We start from the raw sequence: 20307 nt of genomic DNA, 5'->3' as shown, positions 1-20307 counted from the left end.
TAGAGCCATGTAAACCGTCTATCCTTACATGGAATAGAACCTGCACCCCACATACGGAGTTGTGCTGGTGGAAAGGCGCTGGTGAGCGGCGGATTAAATTACCGAGCATTACCCTGCGCCTGGAGATGCTGCCATTCTCCCCTTTCTACGGTTGTGCAATCTCATTGGCTCTGATTGCATCCAGGAGAGATGATGTATGACGAGCTGATGTATGGGAACATGCACGGACACTCAGGGACTCCTTGAAGGAGCTTCCGCAGCGCCATACAGACGTATTTATAGCGGCGATTGGTCTGCTTCCACTAGCCCTTGTCTTGTCTAAGACAGCCTTAGACAGGGCGATGCGATAGTGTTGATGTGCCGGTCTGGGATGCGGGTCTCGGGAGTGGCTGCGGTCGAGCGAATAGGCCAGCCTTGGTAACTGACAAGGACAAGGGCAATGCAGAGGAGATGCACAAGGGCAGATGTAGGGTTGAATATGCATAACTGGCTGTTTGAGTTTGGATATGGCCGAGTATCAGCAGTATACAAAGGTAAAAGTAACTGCCGTGTTGGTCCAACGAGTCGCTAATATTGATCTTTGTGTATATGAAGAACCTGCCAAGGCTATTACTTTGCTTCAATTCTACACTGGCCGCCGTTGCCGCTCGTTTCGGCCCACTCCGCCGGGCTGGCTGTTGGTACATGGAGACTCAATCTACTATACATCTCCCTGGACGTGAGCCATCAACACCTCTCTGTCAAGATCCCACGCAGAGGTCTTTTAGTCCAACTTGGGTGTGAATTCCATGTCAAAACTCTTCCTTAATGCCCCGCCATATTGGGTTACATCAGACTCTAGCCTCATAGCTGGATAGATGCAATGTAGTGGCGCTATCTATAGCCAAGATTACCTACGCAACTGTCATGAAGCATGTGACGACTCCACGATCTGACAATGAAAAGCTTGCCTTGGTTAACATGGAACCGCTGACCCGTGAAAACGCCTCAATTCCAGTCTTTCTTGCAAAACGCGCCAAGAGGAGGAAGAGGGTACTTCATATGCCAGGCCTGATTGCGCGCGGCTAGTGATGCCATCACATCTCGGCAGCCCGCTGCGATTGGCTGCCGCGCTGGCCTCGACCGTGATTGCTGGTTTGTTGCCGTCGTATCCATCAACCGCATTATCCACCCAGGACACAGCGCTCGCTAGTGCCGCCGAGCTGATGTTTGTCTGGACGTTGCTATAGGCTCTGCTGGGCTTCGTATTACGGCGCAGCCAACCACGGGTCGCGCTGCCAGCCCGGATGCCCAATGGAGTATGTATGTGCATGCATGTAGTTTTAATTTTCTTCAGACGCAGCCTGGCCGCGTACGCTGTTAGTCGATCGTCTCTGCTCTTGTTTGAAACTTGTTCTCGCAATCTCTTCCTTCTCTCTTCTCTGTCTACTTGCATCGAGTTGCTGCCATCACTTGTCCACATCTCTTAGTTTCGGCCCCGCGATAGAGTCCTGAGTTTCAGTCGATCCCGGCTTTGGCGCCCCAGAACAAGCTCCCGACAGCACTGTACAGCCCCCCTGAAAGCTCCAGCCCACAGCGGCTCAGCGCAGACTTAAACCCCTCTTCTCCCCCACACGCCTCGAGAAATCCAAGGCCACTTCACGCAACAACTCCCAGAAGCGCAGCCATGGCGGATCTCCAAGGACGCAAAGTATTCAAGGTCTTCAACCAGGACTTTGTAGTTGATGAGCGCTACACCGTCACCAAGGAGCTTGGCCAGGGAGCGTATGGAATTGTCTGGTGAGTTGCCGGCGCTTACACCCCGCATATTGTTGACGATACTTGTCTCCTGCTATTGATGCTGGCTTGGAGCCCCTCCCCACCGCCATCATCGAGATCAATTTTTTTGCTAACGATAAGGACTCGATAACAGCGCCGCGGTCAACGGACAGACCAACGAGGGCGTCGCCATCAAAAAGGTTACCAATGTCTTCAGCAAGAAGATCCTCGCCAAGCGCGCCCTGCGCGAGATCAAGCTGCTGCAGCACTTCCGCGGCCATCGCAACGTGAGTGACAACCCGGCCTGTCGAGCAGAACGACGACTGCGATTGAATATTCTACACGGAAACTGACGTCTACGGAACCTACTAGATCACATGTCTCTATGATATGGACATCCCGCGACCAGACAACTTCAACGAGACATACCTCTACGAGGGTCAGTACCACCGAAGCGAATCGTGCAGGACAGTCTCCTACAGAGGCTGGACATGTCGGTTCAATATACGGCCGCATGGCTAACCAATACATATAGAGCTGATGGAGTGCGACTTGGCGGCTATTATTCGTTCCGGCCAGCCTCTTACAGATGCCCACTTCCAATCCTTTATTTACCAGATCCTCTGCGGCCTCAAGTACATCCACTCCGCCAACGTTCTTCACCGAGACTTGAAGCCGGGCAACCTGCTTGTGAATGCCGATTGCGAGTTGAAAATCTGCGATTTCGGCCTTGCTCGTGGCTTCTCTGTCGATCCCGAGGAGAATGCCGGGTATATGACTGAGTATGTTGCCACGAGATGGTACCGTGCGCCAGAGATTATGTTGAGCTTCCAGAGCTACACAAAAGCTAGTACGTTAATTTCGGTCTCATATCCCTAGGATTATTCTTCCTGATGAACGAATTCTAATCAAAATCGCAGTTGATGTATGGTCTGTGGGCTGCATTCTTGCTGAGCTCCTGGGAGGTAGACCGTTCTTCAAGGGTCGTGACTATGTCGACCAGCTTAATCAGATTCTGCACATCCTCGGAACACCGAATGAGGAAACCCTCCGCCGCATCGGATCGCCTCGTGCCCAGGAATACGTCCGCAACCTACCATTCATGCCTAAGAAGCCCTTCCCAGCTCTGTTCCCCGATGCCAACCCCGACGCCCTTGATCTTCTCGACAAAATGCTTGCCTTTGATCCTTCGCAGCGTATCAGCGTCGAACAGGCGCTCGAGCACCCGTACCTTCACATATGGCACGATGCGTCTGATGAGCCCGACTGCCCCACGACGTTCAACTTCGACTTCGAGGTGGTTGAGGATGTTGGTGAGATGCGAAAGATGATTCTGGATGAAGTTTTGCGTTTCCGACAGCTTGTGCGAACAGCCCCTGCTTCTGGCGGTCAAGCCGCCGCTCAGCAGATGCAGGTCCCGATGCCCCAGGCTGGTGGTCAATGGACGGCAGAAGATCCGCGACCGCAGGAATACTTGGGCCACGCCAACGGGCTTGAGCAGGATCTTGCAGCAGGCATGGACATTAGGAGATAAATGCGTTGAAAGCAATCAAGTTACAGTTTAGCATGCATGTCTATTGGTGTTTGAAACAAGAGTTATAAAGAGGTCTTATGTCAAAAGGCTCCATCCATCACCCATGGATTTACAATGGGACAGAACCGCGAAAATACAAGAGAGGGGAGTTACTTTATTGGGAAGCAAGTTTGCCGACGCTGGAAACAGTATTAGGCCAGCCAAAATGCGTGTGTTGAAATGGAGCGAAACTTGGGACGAATTCTGGACATCTACGATACACTTTCCATAGCCCATCCGAGCATAATTTTCTGAATGATTAAAACAGCCTTTGTGCCCATCCTTTTCGTTAAGTCTGCTCCTTGTTGTTGCAACTAACTCACTCTTCTTTTTTCCTAGTGCTGATACTAACAGGCGAGGCTGACTTCCACGGTAGTTGTCGTAACTAAACGATAGAACTAGGCCGTGCAGCCCATGTAGTGTAAAGAAAGACAGGATCTAGGGAACATTATAGAATACAATGTAGGAGAATTTAATAATCTAGCCTCAAGTCTTGTGGCGTACGATGTTAAATTGCCAATGCTACCTAGGTTCTCGTGAGATTTTAAAGCGAACTGGGGGGCTGAACCAAAGCCAGGCTACGAATTAGCGAATCAGCTGGTCAGTGGTGGATTTTGAACAGTCTTAATCACCAATTACCAATGGCGCATATTTTTGGACTTGCAACGATTCTTTTGAGAACAGCAGAGTGTTTGATTGTAAGGACAACCCTGTAAGTATATTCTCTCCTAACATGAAATCTATGCGTAAAATAACTCCTAAAACGACCGGAACTATGCAAGTGAGGTAGGAACCTCTCCCAAGAAACAAACTCATGTATACATTTGCTTGCCTAAATCTTTCTTATTGGTGCCCAAAAGTCGTCTTGCTTTGCCAATAAGAACTCCTCCCAAAGGATAACTAGTAAATCGTCGGAGAAAAAAAAAATGAAAAAAAGAAAGCCAGTTTATCCAATTCCAAGCCCCTTGTCTAATATTCTTTTTGTTCAATCAGAAAGGTATAAAGAATAATGAAAATTAGAAATTAAAAGGAAAATATAGAACGCAAGAGAAGAGCCTCTTATTTGGGGCCGTAGAACCAGTACTGGGCAGAGTAGCCGGTGCTGTCCTGGCCAGCAGCCTGAGCGCAGCCGTGAGAGTTTCCACCGGCAGTCTCAACGCGGTAGACGAGAGAAGCACCGCGAGAGTTTGCGTTTGCGTCGAGGGCCAGCCAGGCCACGGCGCCGGTGCCAGCTGGGCCGGGATCAGCGCTGCCAGGAGCCGGGACGGAGGCCTTCTTGGCGGCGACGACGTTGATGCTTCCGCGCTGCAGGATGAAGGTGGGCGCGCCGTCCGAGTTGAAGAAGTGGCGGCCCAGGAAGGGGATGCTGCCGTACTCGTCGCCCAGGTCGAGGGGCGCGGCGCGGGTGAAGGGCCGCTTGAGAGAGGCGCCGGGGCCTTCGATGCTGACGCGGCCGACGGTCGAGTCGTTGAAGTGCAGCGGGATGTCGTGGTGGTTGAGGGCGAAGGCGGGCAGCTGGTTGAACTTTTCGATGGTGAGCGCGTTGGGGCCGGATTCCGGGTAGAGCAGGCTGATGTCGTAGAACATGGCGAGGGCGCCGGTAGAGACGGCGGTGGCGCCAACGGAGGCGCAGGTGTAGTTTTGGATGCCGAGGCCGAGGGCGATGACTTTGAGCTCGAGGTTGTCGGGCACGGGAGGGAGTTCAGTGGCTGAGGAATTTGAATTAGCATTTGATGTTATGTAGATGTATAAGAAAGCAAATCTTGTAAGTGAAACTTACCGCCGCCAGTGGTGGGCAGAGGAGGGTCGGGTATGGGAGAACGGCAGACAACGTCTCTCTTCTCTACGGGAGAGCCGAGGGCCAGAGCCGCAGAGGCGAGGATAAATAGAGATTGGCCGAGCATCTTGCTGATAGTAGGATGATTGATGAGTGGTGGTCGTGTAGGTAATCAGAGGTGTATGTATACGACAAGCCTTGGGAAGAGGAAGCTGGAGTGAACTAGAGAGCTGTCGACCCGAGAAGCTGGGGAAGCTCAGGATAGTTATAAGCAGGGCGAGATGGGCTCAAGAGGACCCTGGCAGCGCCATGCCATGCAGACAATGAGCTAGAATAGGCCCTACAACCGAACGAGAGCAGAAAATAGAAATAGAAATCGGGACTACTGTAAGCACAAGGAACCACTTTCTCACGCCCCCCCATGAAGGGTGTGGTTGAGCAGCCACGGCCAGCGCAATGGTCAGGGTCTCCGCTTGGGCGCTTAGAGCGGCGGGATGCAGTAGTGCGGTCTGTGTAATGAAGTTGTGCGAGGATTTGAATTCGTACGAGGACTTGTTTTAAGCAGGACTTATTTTAAGACGAGTTCTTGTATCAAGCATGAGGACTTGTATTCAACATTGGGGCTGGTATTGAGATCCATCAGGTATCAACAGTCTGGAGCGGCTGGAGTAGATCCTGCGTGTGTCTAAATCATAAACAATAAAAAGAGCTGGGCTTCTTCGCAGCATGCAAGGGCCTGGATTTGGGTAGCAAGAAGATGACTATAGAATGGTGTGTGGATGGACAGTTCACGGCGAGATTGTATTACAGAGACGCCCCCTTTCTTCTTTTTTTCCTTGGGGGCGTCTTTGTGTCTCTCATTCTCGGCTGGCTGCATCCGGATCAACAGAGGGACCCAGTTGCGATCCCACTCTTCTCAACCTGTGTCAGCCATTGCAGATTCTGTGCGACAGGACCGGGTTGCGGGAATCTGCAGTAGCCAAACAAAAGCACATTTGCTTCCTTTTGTGTCTCTTCTATTTCTGTTTTATTATTGGCGGCTGTACGATCGGTATCGCCGTATTGAGCTGAGAATCGCTTGTTGTTTTCTGTAGTACTCGATTTGGGTGAGACGGCATGGCTTGGCGGCGGCAAAGAGAGTGCCTTAGCCACTTACTGCCTACGATCTCTACTACGCAAATTCTCCTTGTTTGTTGGTATGTTATTGTTATGGCTTCATCACAGGAATAAGCCACCCGGTAATACACATCTCCGGCCTTTGTCACCGCCCACTGGCGATCGCTGCAGTATAATTAGCATTTTGGAATCACAGGTATTGTTGTCATGGGATTGAGGTCATACCTGGGGCCGTCGGGTCCGGGTTTTCTGGGAGCGTTGAAAATAGAATGCTGACCGAGGTGAAGGCTGGACTTTAGCGTTGGGGGGGAATGCTCCCAGCTGCCTTTGTGGTCAGAGAAAAAGGGATGAGAGTTTTATTCTCGCCTTTTTTCTTCTTTCTCAAATGTTCAAGTTTATGGCGATCCGAGACGCAGTTTCTCTATCTTGCCTTTCCTATCCCGCGTATATCGTACATGCATCCAGGTCGAATCCTACAGACTGTAGCTATCGCATTTCGCTGCTAGTAAGAGCTAGAACAGACACCAGACCCCTAGCAAAACAAAATATCCCTGTTAGGTCGCGCTTGGGTGGGAGGGGTGCAGGGCTTAGCAAGGCCATTGGCCGCTTAGCGACCCGGGCTGCTTCTGCTTTGACCGTGGCTGGAGGTCTAGGCTAGAAAGACGCAAGGCTGGAAAGATTCCATGAGGCCGGCTTGATTCCAAAAGGGTCTTGGCGTCTGCGTGAGATTTTGTTGTTGAGGACGGAAAGTTTGATACCCGCGGCTCAGCCACATGGCATGGGAAGCTTTGGGGGAGTCTACTAAACAGAGCTCCTGTTTTTGAAAATGATTGCTAGTTTGACTGATGATTCTTGGTTTTCTAACACGGCGATATTACACCGGTGCAATTATGGAGAGAGATTGAAGGCAATCAATATTTGGGGACTCTATCCTTTCAGCCAATATAGGCATGTAATATTCTGCTTACTGGTTGTTACGGTAGCATCGAGCTGCCGACAAGGTCTCTTTGCACGCAATCTTCCCTGTGTCTGCTCCACGCTGGCTTAAGCTGCTGTGGGCCACCTGGTGCTACCACGCGCAAGGCTTCGAGGCTTCTCACCCACTGCAGATTCACTTCGGATCAAATCCTATCCGATTGAATGCAACGCTACTTTACTCGCAGCATTAGCATGTCGTACTATCGCCCGGCGTTCTGCTGTGAATAGATCGCGGAGTCCCCCAAACAGACCGTTTGGCGATCTTGGTGCCCACCACGCTCGCTATTTTTAGACGCGCCAAAAAGTATGGGACCTCTTTGGCTTGAACCCTCTCCCCATCCATTCAGTGTCTTGAGTCTCCACCTGTCAGCGGACGGTGTCTTGAGCCGGCGAGATAGACGAAGGAAACGAAAACCGAAAGCGGGCCCCAAAGTGAAGTTGTGCGTTATCTGACGCCGATTTTCCTATGCGGAAGGTCTATCGCTGGAGTTGATTCCAGAAACTATCTTGGCATTGTAAATACAATTCCTGCAGGTCGAGAATCGTTTGTAATTGAAGCCTTGTGTTTAATGACCAAGCCAGGTATCGCTTCCTGAGTTGAGATAGCCCAGTCCTCAATCCCTACACAGACGCAGGTGTCAAATTACTGTGCTCAACTTGTTAGCGTACAAGGTTCTCATCCTCCTCATCCTTCAACTAGGCGATTTAGTCTATGCAATCTCATTTTCTCCAATATGTTGACCGAATACAGCAATAGTTAACCTTTTGTGCAAATTGGAGGAATACTATGTCGTGATTCCAGTTGGCTTATAACCACACCCGAAAAACGATTGTATCACAACAACAATAACCCATGATCTAGTCACGACGAAACACATGCCCTTTGCTTAACTCAAATGGCTATACTAGAGCTTTACGAAGCGATTTTTTGCTGGTTCCCGAACCGAGTCGTACATGGCCAACAAGTTGTAAGTAAAACAGTAAGTCTGCCTTGAACAAGCGCCGCGAATATGAAACTTCGAGTACAGGCGGCTACATGGCCGGTGTGGCTCTGCCAGGCGACTTTTAGCCGCCCTTTGAGCGAGAAGCCATTTATTGAATGCGCGAATCTTCAGCCACATAGAAGAAAATTGGTTGTATTGGTGATTGTTGTGTGGTTGGACTGTTCTATACACACACTAACAATTTGTGCGCATTCAACATTGCAGAAGTTCAATATTAACAATTATCTTAAAGTACTCGTAGCTCAAAGAAGTACATATTTGCCTAGAGAAGATTATTACACATTATTTTTATTTTGTGAGGCAATACTTGGTCTGCCTTAACCCGGCTCAGTTCATAATCTCTAACCCTGTTCACGAAGCTGCGGGTGCTGCTATACATATGGATAACTCAATAGAAAGGCTTTCCCAGGTCTATACCAATTGTCTTCCCCATGAATATTGTTTGCATCCCGGGGATCAAACTCAACGTTGAAATGATTCACGCGCTTTACAGCATCTGCTCTGATATCTTCTATACTTTAACACGGCGAAATCATCAACGACGACGAGTCATCATCCGCCCGCCTCCCCTGTTTCGATGTGAAGAATGCCTTTTGAGGAGTCACTGGGCGTATCTCGTCGTCATACACGGTCGTCTGAAATGCAGTAATATTTGCTGGCATCTTCTCTCGCTGCCGGCTCGATATGCGCTGTGCAGGCGGTTCTGACATTGTAGAATCTGGGTCCCCTGATGCTGACGTGGAATCTTGATTGGCTTTGGCGCGTTTATTCGACTTCCGCTTGTTGAAGCGATATAGAAGAAGCCCGCCAACCAAGAGAACGAGACATACGCCAAGACTTACGCCCCCTTGAATCGGTGGTGTGAAGCCTGAATCGGAGTCGCCTTTGGGCATTGAGTCGAGTGGCTGGTTTGAGGGTGCTGGAGGAGTTACATATGTGAAGACTGGAGCTGTGGCTGCTTGAGTTGTGGACTCAGCTGCTGGCGGTTTAAGCTGAGTAGATTCGCTGGCCGGAGTAGCTCGAGGCTCTAGCGAGACAATTACAAGTGCTGATTGAAATCGCATGGCTGTGATATTCCTCAAGTTTTGCCGTAGAGGGAATTATTCGAGGCAGATATCCTTTGATGTAATACAACATGAAGAAGCAGCAACTCTTGATTTAAATGCGCGTAGGCCGCAAAACTCTTTCAAACTGCCTCGTGGTTAAACTGGTACAAGACATTTCCCGCGGTAGCCTGACTCATATCCTCCAACAGTCAAGGCACAACCATCAAATCACAGCATCGTTAGCCTCCCTCGCTGTCTGCAAACGAGGTAGCAGATGCCCCACGCTTCGAACCGAAAAGGACTAGGCAGGAGAAGAAAGGATTCGAGTGTTGGAACTAAATAGATTGCAGCTGTTTAGATTGGCTATAATGCGTAAGGAAGCCGGTTGATATAGAAGAAGCCATACTATATTAGGTCCCGCCGAAAGTCTTTGCACCCAAAATCGGAATGATGCACAAGTTAATAACATGCAGCACCGCACATGATCAACTCTGGGTACGTTAATCATGCGGCTAACGGCTTGAGATAGCCGAACAAATTTTAATCGATAGGTAGCAAAGATTAAATGGCATAAATCAAATCGACGTTTACTCTTTATTCATTTGTGAACTGTGTATGTAAAGAGATGAAGCCAAGCCTCGCGATCTGCTGATATAAGTGAAGTGGTGTTCTAGGTGGCCATAGCTCAAGCTCCAGCCGCCCCCACCAAATCTTCATCCTCCAAAGCCGAGCTCGATCTACGTCTCCATCGACCTTCAGCTTCCGCCAATCTGCATACACCAGCCTCACAACCGCTAAAATGTCGCGCCGTCCAGCAAAAGGAGATTACATCGAGACCGTAAGACAGCAGACGAAGCTTCCCTGGCCAGCATCCTTGCAAATTAGACGCGACATCTGCTAATAGCGATCCCTTCTTTCTACTAGGACACCGGTAACAAGGTCTCCCGCAAGGCCGTCCTCGTCGGTACGCAAAACATCATGCTGGGCGGCAAGACCGTCATCCAGCCCGAAGTCATGATCCGAGGCGATCTCGTTCGAACAGCAACAGCCCAGCCGCCGTCTGGTGGAAGCGCCGCTCCACCAAATACCACCGCCGTTGCCATCGGTCGATACTGCTTTCTGGCCCGTAGTGTGCTGCTTCGGCCGCCCGGTCGTATCTACAAGGGCGTCTTTACATATATGCCGCTGAGGATTGGCGATCATGTCTTTATTGGGCAGGGAACGGTGGTGCAGGCTGCGAGCATAGGCAACCACGTGTACATTGGAAAAGGCTGCGTGGTCAACGAGTTTGCCATCATCAAGGACTACGTCAAGGTCCTGGACGGGACGATTGTTCCCGCGAACATGGTCATTCCGAGCTTCTCCATCGTTGCTGGCCAGCCAGGGCGTGTTGTAGGAGAGCTGCCTGATGGTGCGCATGAAGAATTCGAGCTGAGAGACCTGTATAAAACGGTCGGCAACAACCCACAACCCGCGGCGGCTTGAAGGGTTCTATGGACGGCATTTCATCGCACAACGATAGAACGTTGACTTAATCCATGGAGCATCTCGTTGGATATCAAAAGAGTATCCATCGAAAGAGATTACGGCTTGGACAGCCCACACAGGCAACGGATAAACGCTCGGATTTCGAGCTACACAGAGTAAAGCACGACACTCTGCTTGGCGCCTGCACCGACCCATCGGGCCCGTCACCTATAAGCGACACGTCTTCCTGTATGAGGTTGGATTACTATTCCAAACAACAAGGTAGTCATCGGTTCGACTACCGGATGGCACCCTGACAGCCACAAAGACGCCCGAGAACCGACCGGACACATATCCGATGTCAAAGTAGAACTTACGGAAAAGTAGCCGCGCACCTCGGAATACAGCGTTATCCGCACGGAATACTACAATTATTAGATCTCATATCTATATCTCCCTTGCTGCCGGGAAGCGTAGCAGTAGCAAGATGAACAACAGGGCCTCTACTACGCATGCAATATCAATTTCACGATTATTTAACGTGAAGCCCCCCTGAAAAGAATATAAGTCTCTTGCCAGTCATAAGGTTCCATTAGTTCTATAGGCCAGTACGTTGCTTTAGCTGTCGAACAAGTTTCGCGCATTTGTTATCAAGGACAATATTTCCAGAAGTGTTCGACCGAGGCACGCTCTGTGCAAGAATATACAAAACGAGAGATTGGGTGCTCCAGCTAATGCAAGTTAGGACATTGGGTTTTGGGTCTCATGGCAATTATTGAATAAATACCTTTATTTGTATTGAGTGCGATGCTTATCGAACCTTTTTGTCAGTGAGAGAAGGTGGGTAAGATTAGTAGTCATGATCTCCGCCCTAGATGTATTCTAATTAAGCACAGCTGTATGTCACATCCTTCGCCACGGTCGAAGTGTGATGGCGTCTTGACCCTGTACCAGATCTGCCCCTTCGCCTTTTGAACTTGTGCTTCTTCTCCTCACGACGTTTCACAACGTGAAGGTGACCTAAGCAGCACTTGATCAGTATTCTCACCAGCTAATTCTGCAGTTCATATATTTTGTGAGAAGTGGCCAATCTTCGAAGGAGAGTCAAGGAGAGCAGATCAGACCCCGAGAGTAATTGTAGTGGGAGTTTTAAGTGAATAAATAATCGCTAGAGCTTTTGCTTGGATTTTGAAAGATAAGCATACTCTTTAATCTAGTAAGTCTAGGTTAGGGCTCCTCTCAGCGTTGAGTTACTATGGCTATGGCGTTCCTGAAGTTGACTACGGCGAGTGGAAGACGCAGCTCGAGGACTTTGTCTCGGTCGGCTCGGTTGAGAAGGATCAGGAGCAGAATGCGCTCATACCATTGCTCCATATGGCCACATCTGACCTGCCCTCCACTACGCGCGCCCCTGAGCTGGACGATAGGAATGCCGTGGTTACTCTTCAGAGCGACGCTGATCGCTGGACGGGCGTTGATGACAGTGCTGGCGAGGGCATTGCGCGCGAGGATATCAGATGGTATTTGAGATTCTTGGTAACGGTGAAGTTATTGCCTTGGCCGGCCAGTCGCGGAAGCAAACTGCCGCCTAATTCAGCTGATGTTGCGCAGACCCAGGCATTACGGGGAAGTGGGTGGTCGTGGTGGTGCGACTTCATAATGTTCCCAACGCTGGAAGTGATGGTGCGAGATGGAAGTTGAAGCTCAGAAGGCTGCGAAAAGTTATCCTGTTTAGAGCAAAGCACCAATGTGCTTGGAATAGCATATACTCTTAATTGCCATTGTCCGATCTGCCTTGTCAATAACCTGGCCACATTACTCTAGGTGGCTTGAGAGTATTCAGTGAGTTCTGAGAAGTAATTATGGTTGAGGTGAGATACATGAACATAGAGGGAAGAAGGGGAGGCTGGCTTTATACAATTTTCGTTTACGCAGGATGTCGGCGGTATCAACCTTGGTGTTGGTATACTCTGCTTTGAAGAAGCGGTCCTCTTTCAACTACTTGTGAGGGGCTGCTCGCTGTTTGGAGCCAAGGGGAGGAGACAGACTTCTTCCTGGCTCGATTCTAAGGCTCTTACTGTGTGAAGCGCTAAACAAATCCTGCATGGTTATTGCTGTGCCCGAAGATCAAAAAGGCAACGTAAGAGAGATGTTTCTGAAGAACAGAATAGCGTTGCTTACGGAGTTGGTTGGAATCTTGAAGGCCGGATCGCCTAGATCTCTGGAAGATGGATGAAGCCCTTCTTCAGAGAACAACTCTCAATCATACAGACCACTAGGTTAATGACTCAATACTCATATGATCAGGCTTAAGCTACGACTGCAACAGTTCTTTACAATGACATGCTAATGAAAGTGCAAGTATGCCTTTCGGATGATATCTTTTACAGAAGACACCACGCATTACTTGACCACCATGACCTACAATTTTGTGTCAAAGGCAAAACGGAAAGAAAAAGAATACTATCTTGTTGACTGAGAGCAAGCAAAAGGTGAAAACATACACATACAAGAGGGATCAGTAATAGGCTACAGTAATGGGTAGTTTATCTCTCTACCTTTTGCCCCTGTATAGTCTAAAGTTGACAGAGAGTCACCCCGTCGGCCTTTTCGACCTACCATGTTTACTGAGCCGTCTATTTGCGCAATTTACTCCTTCCCAAGAGATAAATTATCGGGCATCTCGCGCTTCGGCACAAGTCACGAACCTCGGTACTATCGCCGTTATAAAAGATTACTGAATGTTGAAGCGAAGACGCAATTCCAAACTCATTACAATCTGTCAGCCGATCCCTAAAATGTGCTAGGCACCGTACGGTGTAAGCAGGGGTAAATTTCCCTCGGTTCCATCGGCGGGGAGATTTCCACTGCCGTCTTCTTGGGTCCCGATCCTATTATGTTGTTGGGTCAGCCAGGTTATTGTCGGTGACTTTGCACATAGCGCTCATTAGCTCGATTGATATGTTTGTGATAGCTTGGTAGCTGCAGTCTTTTCAATTTGAAGTCATGTTATGAGATACCTTCGATATATTGGGATAAGTAGACATTGACTCCAATAAGCAATAAATTCCTCTTCCAAGTGGATATAAAACTTCTACTCAAATAAATTATGTGCTATTCGTCCCGTATTCGAGGCGGGCAATATGTAAGAATAAAATGTTCTGTTTAAAAATGACAAACGCCATGTGTAATTATCAATTGGGTATCTCTACTTCAGCTTGGGCGAAAACATTCTATGAAAATCCCGATACCTAGTTCCAGCTCCTAACTCAGATGCGCCTAGTCCTAATAAATTTGCCTTCCCAAGAAAAAGAAATTGATTCTCTTCATATCAGCTTGAATCCGCGCTTCCGGCACCCCTGATAACATGGCCTCGCTCGTTCTGTTTCTTCATGACTTCCACTAAATCCCACGGGTGGCATTCAAGGACATCCATGTCTGCTGGCTGCAGCCAGCCCAAGGCCTCGACGCCTTCGAAGCGCTTATTCCACGGCTGTAAATCGCATTCTGCTGCTAGGGTATCCATGAATTCGCATAGCCTTTTTGCTTGGGACTTTTGAACCAGATCTTCAGGGTCTAGGGATCCGAGAGCCGGGCGATTTGACCCTAGCCACCATATTCGACGCTTATCGCCGCTGTTATTAGTATCATTGTTGCAGTAATTATTCTTCTCTTCGGAAGCTGAACCATCATCTATGGACCCGAGTATGTTCTTCCATTGTGTTTTACGCTCGTCTTTCTTTGCTGCTTGTGAGTGCCAGCTGATTTGTTTATCGGACCACGTTTGTACTGGCCTATTGGTGTCGACGCCGGCCGTCACTTGCATACTCAGATGATTCGGAGACCACCCCTCAATGATGAGATATAGCTTCCATATTCCTCTATATTTAGCGTCCCACTTATGGTCTGGGTGGATGGGCCTGTGAAGCTTATCGATGAATTCTGGTATCAAGGACAACTGTGCAGCGTCGTCTTCGCCTTCGCCCTCGTCAGGATGGAGGTTATGCATGCTCATAATCTCCGTTGGTACACATACGGCAATTCGTCTTGCCGGCTGTGACACCCCAGGCGAAAGGGTAAATGCATTCCCGGGAGGAAGCTTAGCAACTTGAATTGGGGGGAAGCACAAGACAATCAAGTCTTCGGGAGGGATCCAGTCAAAGGTGCGGAAATCAGGCGCGTGAGTGCAGTCTTTGATCCTTGAGCCCGTCACAGCGCACGTCAAGCCTTGCCATTGGCGCGTGTAGTACGTTTGGGCAGCCCGTCGTGATTCTCGACAGGTCGATAGGAGAGTGTATACTGGTCGATAGCCAGAGTCGCGAGCCGTAGTAGCACGCACGCGGAACTCTTCGCTAGACCAGGAGGTAGCTAAATGGCGCTTGCGCTGGTGATTCAAGACGTCAAAAAAGTGCACACTTGGTTTTTTGGGAAGCAGTTCAGCCCAAATCCGATGCCGAATTTCTGGCGGGAGTTGCTTGAATCGATGGAACGCTGGTTTTGTCGGCCGGTCGTGTCCTTGAGAAGCGACTTGCCCTCTATTAGATGTGTTTGACTGCTTAATCTCTTCCTCAATCATGGGAATCTGGTCCAAGGCCCAGCGAAGAAGCAGCTCGTGGCGCTCCGATCTATCCAAAGCAAAGCGATAGGCGTGTGTTTTGCGGGCAAAATCAGCAATGACATAGGTCCGTTTGTGAAGAGACCTCAAGCGTTCCTTTGCTTCCACCAGCTGACGATCCTCCTCTTCCGATTGGTGATTTCCAAGAGCATTTCTCCACTGAATCTGCTTCTTTGCATTCTCACACTCCTCTTCTGCCTTGCGACGCTCTTCTCTCCTCCTGGTGATCTCAATGCTAGTTGGCCGGCAAATATCGGTTGTTGGTGTTCGTATCTTCTCAAATGGCCTCAAAACGTGTGCTTCCAGCAGCTGGGCTAGTGCTGCATCATAGCCCGGCTGGCAAGTCTCTAGCCATTTGTCATATTCGTCATGCCTCGTAAATTCGTAATTCAAGTATTCAATCCATGTTGCTAGCTTGTCTTGTCTGTCCAACTGCCTGCTGAATCCGGATGCAGACTTCTTAAATGAGTGAGGAAGCTCAAAGTTGTGGCGCTCAAGCCGTTCATTGAGCTCTTCGACGTAACTGGGAAATCGTTCCGGCTCTCTAGATGCCCTCTGGTGTGCTCGAAACATCTGCCATCTTGATAGTTGCTTGCCGAAAACCTGCCACTCGTCTGACTGGTCTTGCCAGAAAGCCAGAATGTCGCGATACTGGCCAGGTGAAGCAACAATGGTCCGCAAGTGGCTCAGCGGGTGTGACGGCCGACCTCCTTCGTTGATCAAAGCATGATAGGCGATGGACTCGACTTGACGAGCCTGCATCAAAGCATCAAATCCATGGCCTTGATCTGTTGACGGAGATGGACTTGATGCTTCAGACGAAGGGTCGTCCACGTCCATCATTCGGCCTTCCAGGGATGCCAGCAATGAGAAATGAGATTAGATAAGACGGAGATGCTGAAACGGTAAAATGGCGATAAAAGGCAGAGAAATAAGTAAACTGCCGAATAGAGGCTCGTGAGTCCTAATTAAAAGATACCAATAAAACGGAGTGAAAACCACGAGACTGATTCGATCTAGATGAGGTGATCAAGCGCCTCTGAGGTTCTCCTTGTAGAGTATGCTTCTGCCCACAACCGAAAAGCAACCCTTAGGCACGAGGCAACATCCAAGTGTGCGCCACCAAAGACCTTTGAGTTTCTGCTGAGTCAGATTTCACACTGATTCTGATGTGGACGAAGCGATTGATTTCTGGAGTTTTGGTCGTGATTGGTGTCGGAATCGGAATACAGTAGGCGGCGCTGACTAAGGCAACGGTATTTCGGAGCGATGAGCGGCCGATGAATCCTGCGACACGTGAGAAGAGAAGCTGAAGAGAAGAAGCAGTATGGCAGTGTATTTTGCGAGAAAAGAGAAACGAAAAGAGAGAAGAAGTAAAGGATCAAGCTAAATGCCAGACCGAGAGCTGTTCATTAATACTAAATGTACCTACGAGTAGCTGCTCTTTTTTTACTGGGCCAGTATACTGAGTTAGGCTTGTGGACCTCCCCCCTTTCTGGATGTTAGTGGAGGAGCTGAGAACGATGGATGAGAAAGGGCTGCCACTTTGACAAAACAATTTATTCCATGCGTGGCTGTCTGGGGCTATGGATGGCTGCAGATCCGAAAGGCTCGGTCGTCGGCCATCAAGCCGCATGGAGGCGCTCTTGACTGTGTGTAATTGTAAATTGAATATACTAGTAGATATATGTAAATGATTACAAGCACCAGCGTTACATGCATAGATGCCGGTCATCTTCTCCGCTGCGATATGCGATATGCGATATGCGATCGTCTTTCTTCTTTTGCCAACGACGAGTCATACGTCTGTTTGGTGGGAAAATTATTGAATTGTCTGCTCCAGAGTGGCATCAAATACCTCTTTTCGCTATGATGACTGCCCGTCAGCATCGTCGGAAATATTGCCGCGCGCGAGCATGTAATTCCTCCGCCGTGGACTCAGCTCCCCGAACCTCAGACTCGTGAACTTTCGGACACAGTGATAAATCCGAACAATGGCTGTTCTTTATTCAGTTTGTATGGCGGAAAGGATGCTAAATGGACACGGATCCATCTCGATTACTCAACACTTGTCACTGTCTGTGACTGCATACACGCCCAGCCCAGCCCAAAGCAAAAAAAAGTGATTACTATTCACATCAAATCTCAAACGAACACGGCATTGTAACGCCATTTCCCTCTGTTATCTCCCCCTCTCCCCTCTCCATCTCTCTTCTTCTTCAGTCGAGCCCACTGATGAAGAAATCCACCACCTTTGGTCCGGACTCTCGCAGGTCGTCGTATAGATCAAAATGGTTCTTCCCTGATATCACAAACAGTTCCTTTGGCTGCCTCGCTCCGTCGATGGCCGTCTTGCTGTAGTGCAGCGTCTGCGCCGTTGATCCTGCAATCATCAACAACGGCCTCGGCGCTATCAAATGCTGAAAGTTGAATGAGTCGTAGCTGATCATCAGGTCGTAGCTCTGCGGAGGAACTTTGTGGGTACTTCGTTCGTGTTTGCCGCGTTTGGTGCCGTAGTAGGCTGCTGCATCTCTGAAGAAGGAATCCGAGTCCTCGTCGACTTTGGAGGGGTCTGTCTCAAACATGACGGGAGCATCAGGCTTTGATGTTGGGTTCTTGGCCGCGTTGGCGCGCCATTGGCCGGCGGCCTCCAGAGCTGTGGCGATGGCCTGAGGGTTCTCCTTGACATATGGATGAACGCTGCCGTTGCGTGTCATGCGGCCCACACAGGCTGCACTCACGGTCGCGAGGCACTTGATGCGACTATCGGACTGCGTAGCGTAGGAAGCATAACCTCCTGAGGCGCAGATGCCCAGGAGCCCGATCCTTTGGGCGTCCACTCGGCCACTGAGAGTTGTCAAGTAGCTGACCGCCGCTTTGATATCCTCCACTCGCTGGTGGGGGTCTTCCAGACCCCGAGGCTCACCACTGCTTTCTCCCTGATACCCGGCGTCAAAGACGAGGGCGTAGAAGCCGGCTGTGGAGAGGAGTTTGGCGTACTTGGTTGATGTCTGCTCTTTGACGCCGGTCATAGGATGGCTGATGACGACGGCTGCTCCCTTGCGATTCGGTGATCCTGACTCTGGCGCAAAGAGCTCGCCACATATCTGCAGCTGAAATGCGGGAAAGAAGACCTTTGTAGGAGGGGTCTCGGTCTCTATAAACGACAGCATTGTCGCGACTGCTCTGTGAACGGAGATCTGATATAATGCTCGATGAAGGTAAGCACTTTGAAATTCTTTGGATAGAACACCCAGATTCTAGAATGTCGATGCTGTCTTGGCATCCGAAACGTTAAAATCTCTTTACCACTATTCCGGCCTTGCTACGTTTATGTGACGTCGGCGGTGTTTGTGCGGGACACGCAAACTCTCTCTGAGGATTCGAACTGATTTTCCGCTTTCGACGAGACTCATTTAAGGTTTGCACCACCGCCCCGCCATTGAACAGTGCCTAGAACGCATATAAATCGTATAGTTGAACTTTATGGCCGTTTTGGTCCTTGTCAAGTGTTTAATATGAAGCACTTGACAATGTGTGGTCGAGCCAGATAGCAGTCTTGATGACGAGCCCCGGGACCGAGATGTTGGCGGCCGGAACTCCACTTCCGGCGAAGCCCCACAGTTCCCGGAGAGTGCCCTATGTCTCAGAAGGTTTATGGCATTCGTTTGTAGTGGAATTAGAAGACGAGCGATAAGAATAAGAGATAATCTATTCAAATTTTGACCTTGAGAAAACATGGATAACATACATTTGTGGCATCTACCAGTTTTGAGTGTACATGCTATATAGGTATAGAAAGCCATCCAGATAACACTTGTCCGTTATACATCCCCATATATCCAGCCCCAGCTTCAATCCTGCTCATGGCTTAAAGTGGAGAGCCATTGCATCGGACAAGTTGTCAAACATCAATTTTCTCTTCTCCAAGAAAATCTGAACATCTTCTGCGGCAGCGCCGTGAAGGTTACCAATGATGATTTCCTCTTTGCCCGAGGCAAGCGCGGCGTATGCTTGTTCAGTAAACTCAGCGAGCGGCATGCCCACAGCCCGGCCGCGCTCAACGCCCATGTAATCGTGAAGTTCAGCTAATGAGGGCAAAGTAAAGAAGAATTTGTTAGCCTAGATGCAATGCACCATGACGATAAACGAGGATAGAAAGGGGGACGACTGTAAAAATATGTGAAGCGCTTACTTTGAACGGCGGGAGGCAAAATTTCGATAAACTTGATCTTTGAAAAACCTTGATGCTGTCTCCGAAGAGAGTCCCAGAAGGCTCGGAGAGCGGCCTTGGATGCGCTGTATGCCGGCATCAAAAATGCGGGGACCAGTGACAGAAGCGATCCTGTAACGATTACGCTGGTGGGATAGTCTTTCTTCTCAAGGTGCGGCAGAAACTTGATTGTGAGGTTCACGACGGAAATGTAGTTGACTTCAAATTCGTGGTGGAAAGCGTCGAGATCAATCTCAGCTGGCCGAGTTAGCTTGGCTTGAGTCTGGGTTCCTGAGTTGAGGAAGACGCAGTCCAAGTCGGGATATGTTTCGACAACCCTGCGGCAATTCGCCAATTTTTAGCATTTATTTACAACAAAAAGGTAACTGGAAGCAATTATTCTCTTACTTGTTGACGAAAGCATCAAGGCCAGCGCGGTCAGTAACATCGTATTTGATAGCGCTGGCACGCTCTGGGCCGTGCTTGGCAACAAAAGCGTCGAGACGCTCTTGACGGCGACCAACGGCGATGACTTTGGCGCCTTCTTCGACGAGCTTGTCTGCCATGGCTGCGCCAATGCCAGCGGTGGCACCGACGAGGAGAACGCGCTTATACTGGAACACCATTTTGGCTGAGTCGTTTGTTGAGTCTGTTTGTAAGTTGACTTGGACGAGTGTGTTGTAGTTATTCCTCCAAGTCGCGGAGAAGTGCCCTTTATATACATCAAGACGACTGTCGGGATTAATATGTAGAAATCACT

The 20307-nt window shown here is 49.5% G+C and overlaps 8 protein-coding genes across 8 annotated transcripts; 3 read left to right on the top strand and 5 right to left on the bottom strand.

The window, feature by feature from the left end:
- Positions 1–506: 506 nt before the first annotated feature.
- On the top strand, positions 507–783 carry TGAM01_v202693 (hypothetical protein; the record flags this gene model as incomplete). Its single annotated transcript, XM_024549048.1, has 2 exons — positions 507–533; positions 595–783. 2 exons carry the CDS (start codon positions 507–509, stop codon positions 781–783), a joined length of 216 nt encoding a protein of 71 aa, XP_024406163.1.
- An 883-nt stretch (positions 784–1666) lies between these two features.
- On the top strand, positions 1667–3292 carry TGAM01_v202692 (CMGC/MAPK/ERK1 protein kinase; the record flags this gene model as incomplete). Its single annotated transcript, XM_018802147.1, has 5 exons — positions 1667–1779; positions 1913–2045; positions 2131–2197; positions 2294–2608; positions 2679–3292. 5 exons carry the CDS (start codon positions 1667–1669, stop codon positions 3290–3292), a joined length of 1242 nt encoding a protein of 413 aa, XP_018664502.1.
- A 1098-nt stretch (positions 3293–4390) lies between these two features.
- On the bottom strand, positions 4391–5235 carry TGAM01_v202691 (hypothetical protein; the record flags this gene model as incomplete). Its single annotated transcript, XM_018802146.1, has 2 exons — positions 4391–5040; positions 5112–5235. 2 exons carry the CDS (start codon positions 5233–5235, stop codon positions 4391–4393), a joined length of 774 nt encoding a protein of 257 aa, XP_018664501.1.
- Positions 5236–6124: 889 nt separating this feature from the next.
- TGAM01_v202690 (hypothetical protein) lies at positions 6125–6523 on the bottom strand (the record flags this gene model as incomplete). The annotated part of the gene is made up of 2 exons (XM_024549047.1): positions 6125–6389; positions 6450–6523. Coding segments are annotated over 2 exons (339 nt in total), but the record flags the coding sequence as incomplete, so codon positions are not given.
- A 3528-nt stretch (positions 6524–10051) lies between these two features.
- On the top strand, positions 10052–10737 carry TGAM01_v202689 (hypothetical protein; the record flags this gene model as incomplete). Its single annotated transcript, XM_018802145.2, has 2 exons — positions 10052–10090; positions 10177–10737. The coding sequence occupies 2 exons, from the start codon at positions 10052–10054 to the stop codon at positions 10735–10737; spliced, it is 600 nt and encodes a 199-aa protein (XP_018664500.2).
- Positions 10738–14050: 3313 nt separating this feature from the next.
- Positions 14051–16174, bottom strand: TGAM01_v202688 (hypothetical protein; the record flags this gene model as incomplete). Its single annotated transcript, XM_018802144.1, has 1 exon — positions 14051–16174. The coding sequence occupies one exon, from the start codon at positions 16172–16174 to the stop codon at positions 14051–14053; it is 2124 nt and encodes a 707-aa protein (XP_018664499.1).
- Positions 16175–17553: 1379 nt separating this feature from the next.
- Positions 17554–18507, bottom strand: TGAM01_v202687 (hypothetical protein; the record flags this gene model as incomplete). Its single annotated transcript, XM_018802143.1, has 1 exon — positions 17554–18507. The coding sequence occupies one exon, from the start codon at positions 18505–18507 to the stop codon at positions 17554–17556; it is 954 nt and encodes a 317-aa protein (XP_018664498.1).
- A 691-nt stretch (positions 18508–19198) lies between these two features.
- On the bottom strand, positions 19199–20173 carry TGAM01_v202686 (hypothetical protein; the record flags this gene model as incomplete). The annotated part of the gene is made up of 3 exons (XM_018802142.1): positions 19199–19422; positions 19530–19885; positions 19956–20173. The coding sequence occupies 3 exons, from the start codon at positions 20171–20173 to the stop codon at positions 19199–19201; spliced, it is 798 nt and encodes a 265-aa protein (XP_018664497.1).
- Between the last annotated feature and the right edge of the window lie 134 nt (positions 20174–20307).

This window comes from Trichoderma gamsii, assembly GCF_001481775.2.
Source record: "Trichoderma gamsii strain T6085 chromosome Unknown Scaffold_7.2, whole genome shotgun sequence".
In the NCBI taxonomy this organism is placed as follows: Eukaryota; Fungi; Ascomycota; class Sordariomycetes; order Hypocreales; family Hypocreaceae; genus Trichoderma; species Trichoderma gamsii.
This window is presented reverse-complemented; position numbering and strand designations above follow the sequence as displayed.